At 43.9% G+C, this 16,180-nt stretch overlaps 1 protein-coding gene across 7 annotated transcripts in view; it reads left to right on the top strand.

Moving 5' to 3' along the window:
• The window catches only part of ndst1b (N-deacetylase/N-sulfotransferase (heparan glucosaminyl) 1b), a 301,326-nt gene that overhangs the window by 207,173 nt on the left and 77,973 nt on the right, over nucleotides 1-16,180 (top strand). For all 7 annotated transcript variants that reach the window (XM_068044050.1, XM_068044049.1, XM_068044048.1 and 4 more), the window contains 2 exons: nucleotides 96-1,414; nucleotides 14,402-14,489. In XM_068044050.1, the coding sequence (XP_067900151.1) occupies nucleotides 419-1,414; nucleotides 14,402-14,489 (1,084 nt within the window). In that variant the 5' untranslated portion in view covers nucleotides 96-418. The remainder of the gene's footprint in view (nucleotides 1-95; nucleotides 1,415-14,401; nucleotides 14,490-16,180) is intronic.

The following is a 16,180-nucleotide window of genomic DNA, read 5'->3' as shown; positions in this document are numbered from 1 at the left end:
AAATATTAACCGAAATTCTGCAAGAGCAAAATACTGTCGATGTTGGAAACCCAAGTTGTTTTGTGTGTGATGGGTGTTGTTTTTCTTCATTTCAGGGAGCCCTTTTTCATTTCTTCCAGTTGCGAAATATCTCATAGATGATTGAGATTTGGAACTCACTCTCAACTGAGAGTGTCCAGCTTCAGGCTCAATGGACCCATTTGAAAATTCAACCTGAGGCAACAGAAAGAGCAAGCACTCGTACAATTCAGCTTCCTGACAACTTAACAAAACCTTGTGCTCTCGGCTTTGAATGACTATAAATGTGTTGCAATGGTGACATGAAACGCAAGAAAGGGCAAGAGGGAAGATTTTTATTTTCTTAAAAAAAAAATCACAATTGTGCTGCTTAAATCTAAGAGAAAGGAGGGGGTAAAGCATGAGTTTGCTGAGCAAGTTTCGCCGATTGTTTCGCCAGCTCACACTGCAGGGTGTGCTTTTGCTTCTCTTTGCCTTTTGTATGGCGACTGTGTTTATTTCAGCCTATTATCTGTACATTGGCACGAAGCAAGAAACCGAGCCTTCAAGCGAAGTCCAGGCTTTGGATTGTGATGATTCCAGAGTCACTCCTTCCAGATTATTCCCAACAAAACCTATGAAGCCTGTGGATGTCTCTCGGACTGACCCTGTGGTATTGGTCTTTGTTGAAAGCATGTATACTCAGTTGGGGCAGGAAATAGTGGCAATCCTGGAGTCCAGCCGGTTTAAGTACCACACAGAAATTGCCCCTGGCAAGGGGGATATGCCCACCCTGACAGATGAGGATCGAGGGCGCTTTATCCTCGTTATATATGAAAACATTTTAAAGTATGTGAACTTGGATGCTTGGAATAGGGAGCTGCTGGATAAGTACTGCATCGAGTACAGTGTCGGAATAATTGGGTTCTTCAAGGCAAATGAAAATAGTTTGCTCAGTGCACAACTGAAAGGTTTCCCATTGTACCTTCATTCTAACCTGGGCCTTAAAGACTGCAGTATAAACCCCAAGTCACCACTTCTCTACATCACCAAAGCAAAGGAGATAGAGAAGGGCTTCCTGCCAGGAGATGATTGGACGGTTTTCCAGTCCAACCATTCAACTTATGAACCTGTCCTGCTTGCCAAGACTAAATCTGCTGAGAATATCCCTCACATGGAGGTGGATGCTGTTCTTCACACTACAGTAGTCCAGGACCTGGGACTCCATGATGGCATTCAGAGGGTGCTCTTCGGAAACAACATGAACTTCTGGCTCCATAAGCTTGTCTTTGTGGATGCTGTCTCCTTTCTAACAGGAAAAAGATTGTCTCTCTCGTTGGACAGATACATCTTGGTGGACATTGATGACATCTTTGTTGGGAAGGAGGGGACCAGGATGAAAGCAGAGGATGTGAAGGTAAACGTTTGTTTTACTACCAAGCAGACTAAAGATTTGATTAACTTCTTGCCAACACTTGAATACAGATATTGCAATGCATTGAGGCATGGTGTGATGCAGTGGGTTGGTAAACCGGTCTTTCGTCTCTGGATTTGGGTTTCAAATCCAGTTTGGAATGATGAAATTAAAAATCACTTCCGTTGATTTCAGGATCCTATGTGAAATTACTTTGTGCAGGTTCAACCCAGTTGCGAGCAAACACGGGTCAAAGGCACAAAAACTGCCTCATATTTAAACTAAACTGGCAATCTTACTCAGAGGCTGGTTCATACGTGCTGAACACTGACCCTGAGGCAGAAAATTATAACCCACAAAAAACAGGTGGCATTGAGTCAGGTGAGACATAAAAATTTCAAACCCTCCCACTTTTAGCTTTAATAAAGGCAAGGACTGGCGGTGGGCAATCAGCCCCCTCCCAGAAGGCAGGTTGGTCATTTAAATATTATAATGAGGCTGCGCACCTCAAGCTTAACCTATTTTCCAGGTTTAACCCTGGCTGGACAGTTAAAGGGAGGCGAGCACTGCTTTGTGAAAAAGGTCTTTACAGCACTGCTTGTGGGCCAGGAGTAAATGGAGTACTTCCACACAGCCCACCGAGCTTAGCTTCTTCCCTGCTGCCATCCTCCCCCTAGGATCGGAAATCAGACCCTGGCCTCCCCCTTCCCCCATGGGATCCGAAGTCAGAATACCCCCCGCCCTCACCAAAGCACCTGAACACTGCCCCATGCTCCCACTAGCCCAGTTGCAAGCTCCTTACCTGCTGCTGGCCTGATGCCTCCTTTGGAGCATTTCCTGCCCAACAGGGAACCAAACCAGCTGGAAAAAAGATGCCCACTTGACATTTAAAGCATCAGTGTGTGCAACCCCCCCACCACCACACCCCACACCCCCCACCACATCCCCCCCCCCACACCCCCACGCCTCTCAAAAATCTACCCCAGTAAATATTGGTGCCTGAATGTCTGAAATAGGAAAGTATTATATTTACCCATACTAATACCAAATTCAGGAGGTGCGTGGAGGGGGGGGAAGGAATCATAGTCCAAATATATTATAAAAAGCATATAAAGGCATTGGTGAAAGTCAAAAAAGATTCATAAGGATAATACCAGAACTGAGAGGTTATACCTATCAGGAAAGACGAAACTGGCTGGGGCTGTCTTCTCTAGAAAAGAGAAGGCTGAGGGATGACCTGATTGAGGTCTATAAGGTAATTAAAGAGTTTGATATGGTAGGTGAAGAGACACTTGTCGTGTCCGAAATTGAAGGCCAAAATATAAGACAGTCACTAATAGATCCAATAGGAAATTCAGAAGAAACTTCTTTACCCAGAGAGTGATTAAAGCAAATAGCATAAATACATTTAAGCACATGAGGGCGAGAGGAATAGAAGGTTATGCCGATAGAGTTAGATGCAGTAGGGCTGCGATGAGTCTCGTGAGGAGCATACACACCAGTATTGACCAGTTGGGCCGAATGGCCGAATGCCCTGTAGACTCTATAGCCAAGAAACGCGGCTCCGTAGAGCCGCTGGAGCCATTGCTGTGGAAGCCAAAGGCCGGCCAAGTAGGGTGTGCAAGGCTTCTGGTGCAGTGTCGCATGCTGTAAAGGACACCTGCACAGGTGTGCCATGCCCTGTACACAGCAGAAGTGTACCCAACTAGCCGGATTGTGATGTCTAACAGTCATTCCAGCTGATCTGACGCACAAATTCCAAACTAGGATCTCACATTCACTTGTCACTTACCAAACATTGAGTTAAGCTGCCAGCGGGACCCTCCACTGCTGTCATTTAAAGGATCAGCCATCCAGCAAGCAATCCAACTCACAGGTAAGGTGTTTTACACTAAACGGCTGCTATTGTAAAGTTGTCTGGAGTGTTTTCGGAGATGTTGTGGTGAGTTGCTGGACTTGGCACGGAGTGTTGCTGCATCCTCACAGGGAGGGCAGAGGATTTGTCAACGTGTCCACAGAAAGTCTGTAACAGTTCTGCGGACAGCCCCGGCCGTGCCTGTAGGTCTGCAGTATGACAGGGAGCTGGAGCAAAGGCTATGGAGAGGGGAAGCTCTGCATTATGTCCTCTGCCATGTTGGAGCCAGACTGCTCCGTGCTTTCTGACAGTGACAGGAGGCTGTCTGACAGGCCAGCCATTGCACCCAGCTTCTCGCTGTGCCTCCTAATCAGCATTCTCCTGGATGCCACCCTATCGAGGTCCTCATCTGAGTCCTCTGCAGCGGAACTCATGTGCAGCCTTACCCTCCGGTGGGTAGGAGATGCATTCACTGATCTTTAGTACCTGTGTGAGGCCATCAAACTTCTTGCTGCAATGCTGCCTGGTCCTTGGGGCCAGACTCTGCCCATTAACCTCCCTGACTGATTGCTCCAGTTTCCTTTTTATCTTGAGGGCCTCCTTGCTCCCCATGGAAACATGGCCTCTCACTTCCTGCCCACCTCCACCACAAAGGCCTCCAGTGCTGCATCCATGTACCTAGAAGCCCTCTCTCTTCTCCAGTACTTGCTTTGTGCAGCTCCTGCTTGCAGACAGTATCAGTACAGGCAGTCGGTAGCAGCTCATCTCCACTGATTACAGCTTCCCTTTAAGAGGGACAGGCTGTTTTTAAGAGGAGCAGGCTGGCTGCACCATGTGCTATCAGCACACACTGCCCGGACCCCTGCTGAGTGCTCAGGCAGCCAGCAGCACGGGCCCCACTCAGCCCAATGTTACAATCAGATAAATGAGGAGGCAGCACCAAGTTTGCCTGCTGTTTACCTCAACGGAACTGGGCGAGGACAAGTTGTGAATTATGACCAGCCCCCCCACCCCCCCAACTCCGTGCCCACTATCAGGGGCAGACCAGTTTTTGCCCTACGGTACGTCTTTGTAAATGGTGGCTGGATGAATGAGGATTAGGTGCAGAGTAGTCTTGCATTGTAAACAAGCTGAGCCAAAAATAGGTTTGGAAATGATTTGAAACTGCTGGTTAATTTGACAGAGGTCATGCATTCACAATGAGAGAGCACGGACGAAGGATGATAGACAGTTCTAATAGAGCAACATGAACGACAGTAAATTAGTGAGTCGGGACACTGAGCCTCTTGTGCACCATTGTTAAGGGACACCCAGAGCAGCAATGATCTGTGGAATACACATTGCTCCAGATAATGGGATAAAATTATTCCCATTTCCAGACATCGCCTTCATCCGTCAGTCCAACCTAATCTTTGAATGTTAACATTGTTTCTGCCTCAACCACTGACTCTGGAAGTGAATTCCACAGCCCTACAACTCTCTATCTGGTAACGTTCATCTTGCACTTTATTCCAAATCTCTTCTAACAGTGGCCCCTCTTTCTTGACCCCACCGCTATTGGACTCAGTCCAGTTCAATCAACCCTGTCCAATCCTTTCAAAATTTTAAATAGCTATCATATCGCCCTGTAAGCTGATTGTTCTAACAAAAAATTCCCAATTTTTTACACCTTCCTTATTTTCATTTCCTCCTATTGGACAGCATTCCAAGTGAATCTGCACTGTTGCCCCTATAGCACTTAAATATCTTTATAGCCTGGAGCCCATTACTCTGTGGTCTTCATCCTGAAATACTGCCTTTAATGTTCCTGTAGCTGTCATCTCACATCCCTCCACCCTTCCACAGCACTGAGCCTACTTCCATTCAGTGTAATTACTGCTGTTATTTTTTTTCCTGCAGTGCACTACTTCACACTTAATGTAAATTAATTCCATCTGCCGTATTTTCATGCATTTTCCTTGTTGATCTATATCCTTTCTCAGCTTTGCTTTGCTAAAGATTTAGCTGTTTTGGTGTCATCTGCAAATTTGGACATCACACCGAGATCCAAATCATTGATATACACAGTGAATAGACGTGGCCCAGAACTGAACAGTATATTCTATGGGACACCATTCCCATAACCAACCACTCTGAAAGACAGCCTTTAACTGCTATGCTCAATTTTCTTCCTTCTAACCAATTTTTGAAGTGTTCCAGACCGTTGAAAAATATTTACAGCACAGAAACAGGCTATTTGGTCCATGCTGGTGGTTATGCTAATTACCAACAGGTGGGGAAATGGGGTGAGTGACCTACATTTCTCACCTCCCAACTGATCGTAGGCTCCTTTTTAAAAAAACTGGTGTTTAGTCCCTGAGTGTTTCATTTGCCAAATAAACAGACGACGACAGGTTTTCTCATAGGTTTTTTAAAAGGTAGTTTAAATATTTATTTAAACAGCAAAACCTAAATTGATTGCAACCTTCACCCACACACACATGCACACATGTGGATAGATAAATAGAAGAAAAGGGTAAGGGCAATTAAAGTCCCAAGTCATGTAAGAGTTCATGGATAACAGAAACCTGTTGAATCTTCTCGTGAGGAAAGTTTTTTCAAAGGTGCAGGCCTGGATGGTTGTAGTCTTGAACTTTCTGAGGTGTTGTAGATTTCCAGTGGTTAAAACCTCAGTCCAGAGACAGTGATGGAAATTCCTGGTTTACTTCCACGGGTGGAGAGTTTTTTTTTTAAAAGCCACCTTTTAATTTCTCTGCTGCAGCAAGTTGAAATATAGTATCAGATCTCACAACCTTTTACTGATCTTCCCTTTCTCTCCAGAAGGCTACCTTTTAAGGCAAAAACCCTCAAGTTTGAGATTTGGTCAGGTGACTAAGGTTTCATTTCCCCTGTGGTGACCATTCAATGCTCCAGGATATGGGAGCCATTGATGCATGATGGCCTCTGATTGTAGTCCATTTTCAATGAAGTGGTGTTCTTCACACCCGCTGTGAGGACCATGGCCACGGAGACAGGCTGTCTGCAAAAAAGTCTTTGTTAATTCATTTCTGTAGGTAAGAGTTATCAATATGTAATGAGCGCCTTTCAATTTCAATGGGTTCTCCCCAAAGCTAATTCAGACAAGGTTAACAAGTTTCATCTTTATCAGACAAACATGTGTATTTCCAGTGGAGGAGGGAGGAATGTATCACCTGACCTCTTCTTCCATTTTGTTGGATAGTTAAGTGCCACAGTTTTTTCCTTTTTTCATTTCATAATTTCTCCAGTTCATTGTTTATATTTTATCACGGCTTCTCTGTGAGTGTGACACTCTATACGAACCTCCTCCCACCCCTCTTCATCTCACCCCTCCAAAATATCCTTCCATTCCTTTCTCCCCCATATGCATATCTAGTTTCCCCTCAACTACATCTATGCTATTCATCTTAACCAGTCCATGTGGTGGCGGGTTCCACATTCTCACTACTCCATGAATAAAGAAGTTTCTCCTGAATTCCCTATTGGATTTATTAGTGAATATCTTATGTTTATGGCCCCTATTCTGGTCTTTCCCAACAAGTGGAAACATCTTCTCCATATCTACTCTATCAAACCCTTACATAAACTCAAAGACATCTAACAGTTCACCCCCCCCATTCTTCTCTTTTCTAGAGAAAAAAGTCCCAGCCTGTCCAGTCTTTCTGATAGGTATAAGCTCTCAGTTCTAGTTTCATTCTGGTAGATCATTTTTGCATCTTCTCCAGTTCCCTGTATCCAGAGACCAGAACTGTTCACACAAGTGTGGTCTACCCAAGGGTCCTATACAACTTTAACATAACTTTGTTGCTCTTTCCCAAATTTAAGAACCCTTAATCTTGAGTGTTGTATCTGCTGAAAGGCTTTCCTTAAGTTCAAGGAAACCAATCCATCTCTGAGTTTAAATGGAGACCCAACTGCAATTTGTGAAACCCACAAAAATCTGGGTCTCCCATGCCATCCAATCCCCAGAGGCCAGCTCATTGATAATAAAGAGTGGCATAACATTGGAAATGCTATTTATCTGTCATCACCAACTCTCCTTCAATCGAAAACTACCTCAGTGATGTCAGAAGGGTTGGAGCAATTAAAAGTAAAAGCCCACCTCCCTCCCCTTTCTCTCAGGGAAGCTGGGAATGAGCAATAAATGCACACATCCTGAAAATAAATAGTATTATCAAATACTTGAAAGCACTTTTGCTTCTGTGTGAGAAGCTTGTGGACTTGAATCTCACACCACGACCTGAGTGTAGGCTGAGACTCGAGCGCAATACTGAGGGAGTGCTGCATTGTGTAAGGCGTCATTGAGTTGAGATCCTGTCTACCTGTGCAGATGAACGCCAGAGAGCTATATTAGGAAGATGACAGCATTGCTGTTGCGAAAGGAGAAGACCAAAATGGGCCTCTTGGAATATTGTCAAAAGGTGTTTGGGCTGCCTCTGCTGAGCAAATGTGTGATCAGAGGAAGCTGAGAATTGTGAAATCTGGACGTTGCTTGTGATCTAGGTGTAAGTGGGGTACGGGTACTGTCTGGTTGCTTACACTGTAAACAAAAAATGACTGGAAGCTAATAACATGCTTTTGTTATGTTGGAAATTGGACATGCCACTAAAAGGGCTATGGGAAAAGAGAAGAGCAGTGGGACTAATTGGACAGATCTTCAATGGCATTACCATGGCTGAATCCCCCACTATCAACATCCTGCGGGGTTACCAATGACCAGAAACTGAACTGGAGTAGCCATATAAATACTGTGGCCACAAAAACAGGTCAGAGGCTGTGGTGAGTAACTCATCTCCTGACTCCCCAAAGCTTGTCCACCATCTACAAGGCACAAGTCAGGAGTGTGATGGAATACTTTCCACTTGCCTGGATGGGTGCAGCTCCAACAACGCTCAAGAAGCTCAACATCATCCAGGACAAAGCAGCCCGCTTGATTGGCACCCCATCGAACAACTTAAATATTCACTCCCTCCACCACCAGCGCACAGTGGCAGCAGTGTGCACCATCTACAGGATGCACTGCAGCAGCTCACCAAGCCTCCTTCGACAGCACCTGCCCAACCCGCAGTCTCTACCACCTAGAAGGACGAGGGCAGCAGGCACAAGGGAACACTGCGACCTGCAAGTTCCACTCCAAGCCACACACCATCCTGACTTGGAACTATATTGCCATTCCTTCACTGTCACTGCATCAAAATCCTGGAACTTCCTTCCTAACAGCACTGTGGGTGTACCTACACCACATGGACTGCAGCAGTTCAAGAAGGCAGCTCACCACCACCTTCTCAAGGGCAATTAGGGATGGGTAATAAATGTTGGCCTTGCCAGCAATGCCCACATCCCATGAAAGAATTTTTTAAAAAGCCCGTACAGGGTACAATAAGCCTCCTTCTTTGCCGATGATTCTGTGAATAGATGAGTGGGGGATTGCATTATATGGATACCATGGGGTGAATTTTCCTGTGGATGTCAGGAACCCAACTTCGGGACCATTTCCAGTTTCTGACCCTGCGCATTTCAGTGTCTCACTTGCCAGCTTAATTTTATGGGAGAAGGCAAATCAGCAGGCGGAATCCGCGTTTGCTGTCCATTTAGGGAAGACGGCTGGCATGCAGATGTGGAAGGGCCAATCGGAGTGGCCAAAGGGAGGGCTGTCTGGCAATCCCACTGGGAAAGATTAGCGCTAGTCAGGCAGACAGAGAGCGAAAGGGTGCCACAAGATAGAGGTGCTCACCTAATGGTGGAAATGGCATCCTATAAATAGCGGGTAGAACCGTCTCGGGGATCAGTCGCCAGGGGCAACGCCTTCAAATAACTGCATTTGCCTGAGGATAAGACCTTTCTGCTCCTTTAAACATGAGTTGGCAAACTCAGATAATGGCGTTCTGACCTCCCTCTGTGCTCTCACCTCCTTTTTGGGGATGAGCTGCAGACACAGCAGGGGTTCCTGTTCGCCTCCGGCCGTCGCACTATGAAAATGCCGGTTATTTGGTCACTCAATGGCCTTAATTGGCACCTCACCACTGCTGGGTGGGTTACTGTCGAGCACCCGTTCCACCCTTGAGAAATGTGGCCAGAGACCATCACTGAGCTAGCTCGACGCACTTTTCCAAGATTTCCCTGGCCCCCCACACCTGAATACCCACCTCCAAAGGGCAAGAAAAATTCACCCAACAGGGTATAAAAAGGTGGTGTTTAATAATGCAAGAAGGTAATGGGTAAAAGGCCCTGTGTGACTGAAGTTGGAACATGAGATGTGAGTACTGAGAAGGATGCATGGAGATGATTGGAGAACCAGGGGTTAATACCGCTCAACAATCCAAGAGCCCAGTCATTGGGGATTTTAAGCTCGTGCAAGGAAGGTTTAAGTCCATTTGTTAATAGCATGCTCTGTTGCTGTTCCAGGACAGTTCCCCTCCCTTGCTCTTTGAAACAAGAATAAGTGCCATTATGTAACTGCTGTCTTACAAAAGAAAACCAATAATTAATGTTAAAAAACTAGAAAATTCATGTAATCTGTACTCTCTAATACTTAGGGTTTACTCCAGTGCAGTTTGATCTGGGATTTCAGCATTGTGAAAGTTGCTTTTGAACCTGGAGTATTTATTCCCCCCAGGCTCTGATATTGTAATAACTGATTGAACTGTACAATGTTTAGCACTGGATAGTGATTCGTGCGCTGTCCTATAATCTGCCTGAGGTTCTAGATCAGTGACTGGTCAATCTGTCAAAGCTCAGCGGTCAGAAAAAGAATATTTTAGCTGCCAAAAAGCTGTGAGTGTTTGAACCATTTTACATGACAGCTTGGATCCTGGGAATTGCTCTGCATGTTGGGTCGTTGTGTTCTGGAGTGCAGACGATTCTACAGACACTAGACTGTGGCACATTATTATAGTAAAAGCGCCTTCAATTAAAATACACTATTTAACATGAATGTTTTCAATGTAGCATTTGACACATTTGTTGTTGAATTGACATTTTTCAATAATTAACAATTATAAGTTTCCAAAACTTCCAATAATGTCAGAAAGTAGCAATGAAGTTCAATAATTTCTGACCAACACTGAAACATCACTGTGAGTGGTAACACTGATATGTTAAGTGATATTCAGCACAAGGTACAGTCTGGTGCATAATTCATTCCACATGACTTGTTTCCTTTCTCACTATTTACTTGAAACCTGAGTTCTAATTAAGCAAAAATGAAAGGCTTTTTGTCTTTCATAACCACAGGATGTTCCAAAGCACTTCATCGAATGGTGACAGCACAGAAGGAGGCTATTCAGCCTGTCGTGTCCAAGCTGACTCTCTGCAAGAACAAATCAGCTAATTCCAATCCCCCCTCCCTTTCCCTGTTGCCCTGCAAATCTTTCTCTTCAGTTGCTTATCCAATTACCTTTTGAAAGCCACGATTGAATCTGCCTGCACCTCACTCTCAGGCAGTGCATTCCAGATCCTAACCACTGGCTGCGTGAAAGAATTTCTCCTCATGTTGCCATTGCTTCTTTGCCAATCACTTCAAACCAGTGTCCTCTGGTTCTTGAACCTTCCACCAGTGGGAATAGTTTTTCCCTATCTCCTCTCTCTAGACACTTCATGATTTTGAACCCCCTCTATCAAACCTCCACTCAACCTCCTCTTTCTAAGGAGAACAGCCCCAGCTTTTCCAATCCATCCACATAACAGAAGACCCTCATCCCTGGAACCATTCCTATAAATCTTTTCTGCACCCTCTCTAAAGCCTTCGCATCCTTCCTTAAGAGTGGTGCCCAGAGTGGACACAGTATTCCAGTTGGGGCCAAAGCAGTGTTTTATAAAGGTTCACAATAACTTCCTTGCTTTTGTACTCTATGCCTCTATTTATATCACTTGATTACTTTGATCACTTTCTCAACCTGCTCTGGCACCATCAATGGTGTGTGCACATATACCCCAGGTCTCTCTGTTCCTGCACCCGCTTTAGAATTGTATCCTTTATTTTATATTGCCTCTCATTGTTCTTCCTACCAAAATGAATCACCTCACACTTCTCTGTATTAAATTTCATCTACCATGTATCGGCCCATTCAACAGACTGTCTATGTCCTCTTGAAATCTATCACAATCCTCCTCACTGTTACAATTAATTCTTCCAAGTTTTGTGTCATCCGCAAATTTTGAAATTGTGCCCTGCATACCCAAGTCTTTCATTAATCTGTATCAAGAAAAGCAGTGGTCCTAGTACTGATCCCTGGGGAATGCCACTGTATGCTTTCCTCCAGGTCTAAAAAACAACTGTTCACCATTACTCAGTTTCCTGTCACTCAGCCAACTTTGTATCCATGCTGCCACTATCCCATTTATCACATGGACTTCAACTTTGCAGACAAGCCAATTATGTGGCACTTTATCAAATGCCTTTTGGAAGTCCAGGTACAGCACATCAAACCTCTCTGTTACCTCATAAAAAAAAACTCCAGCAAATTAGTTGAACACAACACACTATGAGGAGCATAGATAGAGTAGGTAGGAAGGGGGCATAGATTTAAGGGAAGGGGCAGGAGGTTTAGCGGGGATTTGAGGAAAATCTTTTTCACCCAGAGGGTGGTTGGAATCTGGAACACACTGGTTGAAGGGGTGGTAGAGGCAGGAACCCTCACAACATTTAAGAATTATTTAGATGCGCACTTGAGATGCCTTAGCATACAAGGCTACGGGCCAAGTGCTGGAAAATGGGATTAGAATAGATAGGTGCTTGATGGCCAGCAGAGACACGATGGGCCAAAGGGCCTGTTTCTGTGCTGTATAACTCTATGACACTATGAATCTATGACAGTTCATCTTTGGTAAAGGCAGATGCAAAATATTCATTTCGGACCTCAACCATACACTCTTCTCCATGCGTAGATCCAATTTTGGTCCCTAATTGGCCCCACCCCTCCTCTTACTATTCTTGTACTATTTATATGCCTATAGAAGACTTTTGAAATCCTTTTTATGTTAGCTCCAAGTCTCTGTTATTGCCTTCTCATTTGAATTATCAACCTGACATCTGTCATACACCCCCTTTTCTGCTTCATCTTACTCTCTATTTCTTTCATCCAGGGAGCTCTAGCTTTCACTGCCCTACCTTTCCCCCTTGTGGGAATATACCTCTACTGTCTGTGAACCATCTCCTTTTTAAAGACAGCACATTGTTCTGTTATAGTTTAGACTGCCAACCTTTGATTTCAGTTTACCTGGGACAAATCTGTTCTCATGCCACTGAAATTGGCTCTCCTCCAATTAAGATTGCTCCTTGTCCTTTTCCATAGCTAACCTAAACCTTATGATACTATGATCCCTGTTCTCTAAATGTTCCCTGCCTGACACTTGTCCCACTTCATTCCCCAAAACCCAGATCCAGCAATGCCTCTTTCCTCGTTAGGCCACAAACATACCAATCGTGAAAATTCTCCAGAACACACTTCAGAAACTCTTCCCTCTCTCTGCCATTTACATTATTACTATCCCAGTCGATATTAGGATAATTAATGTCTCCCAACTTTACAACTGTACTAACCTGTGCATGAACATAACTCTGAATCATGAGTGTCAGTCAGAAAAGGGAGAGTACAATAATGTAGGGTTTGTGGTTCTGGATAAGTAATACAAACATCATGGGTTCAAATCCCACCAGGGTAAGTTTGTTAAATTAAATTCAATAAATCTAGCATTTTGTGGGCCAGTCCCTGAAGGAATATGACCTCTCAGTTTGGTAAAAGCACAACTGGTTCACTGATGCTTTTCAGGAAAGGGAATATGCCAAATCCATCCATGTAGTCCAGTAGTGACTCCAATCTCCCGTTACATAGCATCCTAGACCCAACTATCTTCAGCTATTGTTAATGGGATCTTGCTGTGTGCAAGTGTCTGCCACGATTGCCTACATAACAACAGTGACTGCACTTCAATGCAAAGTGACTGGCTGTCAAGCACTTTGGAGCGTCCTGAGATTGTACAAGACGCTACCAGAAATGCCAGATGGTTTGCTCGTTCTTGCTTTCTTTTTCTTTCTATCTCATTCTCTCTTGCTCTTTTCTCTCCTCTTCCTTCTCTCTCCTTTCTTTTCTATTTAATTCTGTTTCTCTTGTTTTTTTCCCCTCACATCAATTTCCAATAAAAATCATTGTTTCTAGAAGATCGTAGTTCATTTTTTGAATATGATTTGTAGTTTATTTTTATTTTTAAAAAATAATGTATTATTATAGAGGATGTTTTGCTTGAGACCCTGCAAATTAAAACAGCACTTGACATTCTAAGTGTTCAGGGTTACTGTGCCAGCAACCCATTGAAGCATTTAACAGCAATAAGCCTTTCTTTCACAGGTAAAATCAGCTTTTCCTTGATCCACCGTAAAGTCACCACGTTACTTCCTGCCCCTCTCTCAGCATTGGTGGTCTCATTGTGTGCTGACTATATTGCCTGCTGACTCCTATTTCCACTCACCCACGAACCCTGTAGAAACGTCCCACCTCACTCCTGCTTAAAACTCTTCTCCCATGATAAAGTGGCACTTGGTGCTCTGAGTGCAGTGCACGTGAGGGCTGCATCCACACTGCTCTCAATGACTTTGCAGAGTTAGAGAACCACACGAGAAACGGCATGTGCTTCCTGAGCTGGCGGTTTCTGGATTGCTGTGTGGTGCAGTCAGCAATTTCTTTATTTCCTCTGTTATTTTTTAATGTACATTGTTTTCTGAAACAGAAGCTGCACTCGCATTTTAAGATGGGATTTGTGTTGCAGAGGCAGATGTGCTCCCAGTGTTACCAGGAACACAAGAACACAAGAAATAGGAGCATAAGTAGACCCTATGGCCCATCGAGCCTGCTCCGCCATTCAATCCGATCACGGCTGATCTTGGGCTTCAATTCCACTTTCCTGCCTGCTCCCCATATCCCTTGATTCCCTGGGAGACCAAAAATCAATCTTCCCAGCCTTAGATATATTCAAGAACACAAGAAATAGGAGCAGAGGAAGAGCATGCTTGTGTCTGAAACTCAGTCCTGCCTGAAACTTGCTGTGTTTAATTATTGATCTTGAATTCCCACTGATTATTAATCTGACCAGCTCGCTTTTATTTACCACGTTCTTTGCAGGCTTTGCTTGAAACCCAGAAACAATTGCGAGTTCATGTTCCAAACTTCACCTTCAACCTGGGATTCTCTGGAAAGTTCTATTACACCGGTGAGTCACTTTTCCTCCTGTTTGCCAGACTAGTGGACGTTACGGTGTGCTGCACACTATGGAGATATTGGCAGTCCTTTCCTGTACAGTAATTGCCTCAAAATGAAGGAGCGTTGGTCAATTGTTTCACCATTTTCAGCATCTGACTCAACAGAACCAGACTAGCAGACGTGGGCCGTGCTAGTCAGCCCATTCCGATCAATATTGTATTGAACCTGACAAGTGTTTAAGAGCATAAAATAAGAACCTAAGAAATAAGAGCAGAAGTAGGCTGTATGGCCCCTTGAAACTGCTTTACCATTCAATAAGATCATAGCTGATTATATTTAAAAGTAGGTCCCTACTTCAACCCCTGGTCTATATTAAGTTAATGAATAATGGATCTCAGCTTGAACTCCTTTGACCTAGAATAAAGCATTTAAGTTTCCCATTCAGAGGAATAAGAGGAGGCCATTCAGCCCCTCAAGCTTGGCCTGTTCCGCCATTGATCATGGTTGACCTGTTTCTTAACTTCATTGACCATAACCTTTAATCAGCAAAAAAGCTATCAATCCCAGTTTTGAAATTTTCAATTGACCCCCTCCCCCCACCCCAGTCTCAACAGCTTTCTGGAGGAGAGAGTTCCAGATTTGCACTCCCCTTTGAGTGAAGAAGTGCTTCCTGACATCACCCCTGAACGGCCGAGCCCTAATTTTAAGGTTATGTCCCCTTGTTCTGGACGTCCCCCACCTGAGAAAATAGTTTCTCTCCATCTACCCTATCAGATTCTTAAATCAACATCTCAATTAGATCATCCCTTAATCGTTTGCACTCAAGGGAACACAAGCCAAGCCTGCCTCACAATTAAACTCTTTTAACCCAGGTACTGCTCCCAGTTATTTGTCGATGACTCCTGCGGGATATTCTGCACTGTTTGGATGGGAATATGATTCAGTCCGGCTGTCATGCCCCCTTAAGTGAAGAAGCAAGCATGGCACATGAATCATGGCATTTTTGGTGTGACGTTGGATGGCGTCTGGTGCATGTAGAATTGTACCCATCAGGAAGAAGAAAATAAACAGCTCCCCACCCCTAAACTGTGCAGCAAGGGACTGTTTAAATGTCCAATGCCTGTTTTTAATTATAATTACATATAAACAAGTAAAATTTACTGCATTTTCACTGAAAATACTTGGGCTCAGAATAGAATCATATTAATCTCCCTTTCCACAGGAAAATCTTTCGGTGGTCAGATATATTCTAGACAAGGTAGAAAAACTGAATTAGCTTTTAGAGGAAGTAACTTGGTCTTAATCTCACAACAGAACACTATAGAAGCCAAATGCTGTTATAATCAAGGTGATGTGATATTCACATTCCCACATAACAGTAGTAATTGATATGAAGGTCATTTCTGAGAAATAGAGTGATAATCTATAATTGCAAGCCTTTCTTTTTTCAGTGTCCCGAAGAACTGTTTTATAAAATAATAATTTAAATAGTTCTTTTTAAAATACAGAAAATAGGCAGTGTAGGCTGTCTTGGAGAATGAGAATAGTCTTCTTTTAGCTATGTACTCTAACTCAGTTGCACATAGCATACCCATGACTGTTGCTCTGTATAATTGGCAGTAACATCATGAAGCCCTGTTGTGCCTTTTGAAATGTTTTTCTTTGTGCATTTATCCTCTGCTAAAGGACATCTTAACTCAT

The sequence above is a fragment of the Heterodontus francisci genome, chromosome 12, assembly GCF_036365525.1.
Source record: "Heterodontus francisci isolate sHetFra1 chromosome 12, sHetFra1.hap1, whole genome shotgun sequence".
NCBI classification, from domain to species: Eukaryota; Metazoa; Chordata; class Chondrichthyes; order Heterodontiformes; family Heterodontidae; genus Heterodontus; species Heterodontus francisci.
Note: the sequence above shows the minus strand (reverse complement) of the source record. Positions and strands in the feature narration are given on the sequence as shown.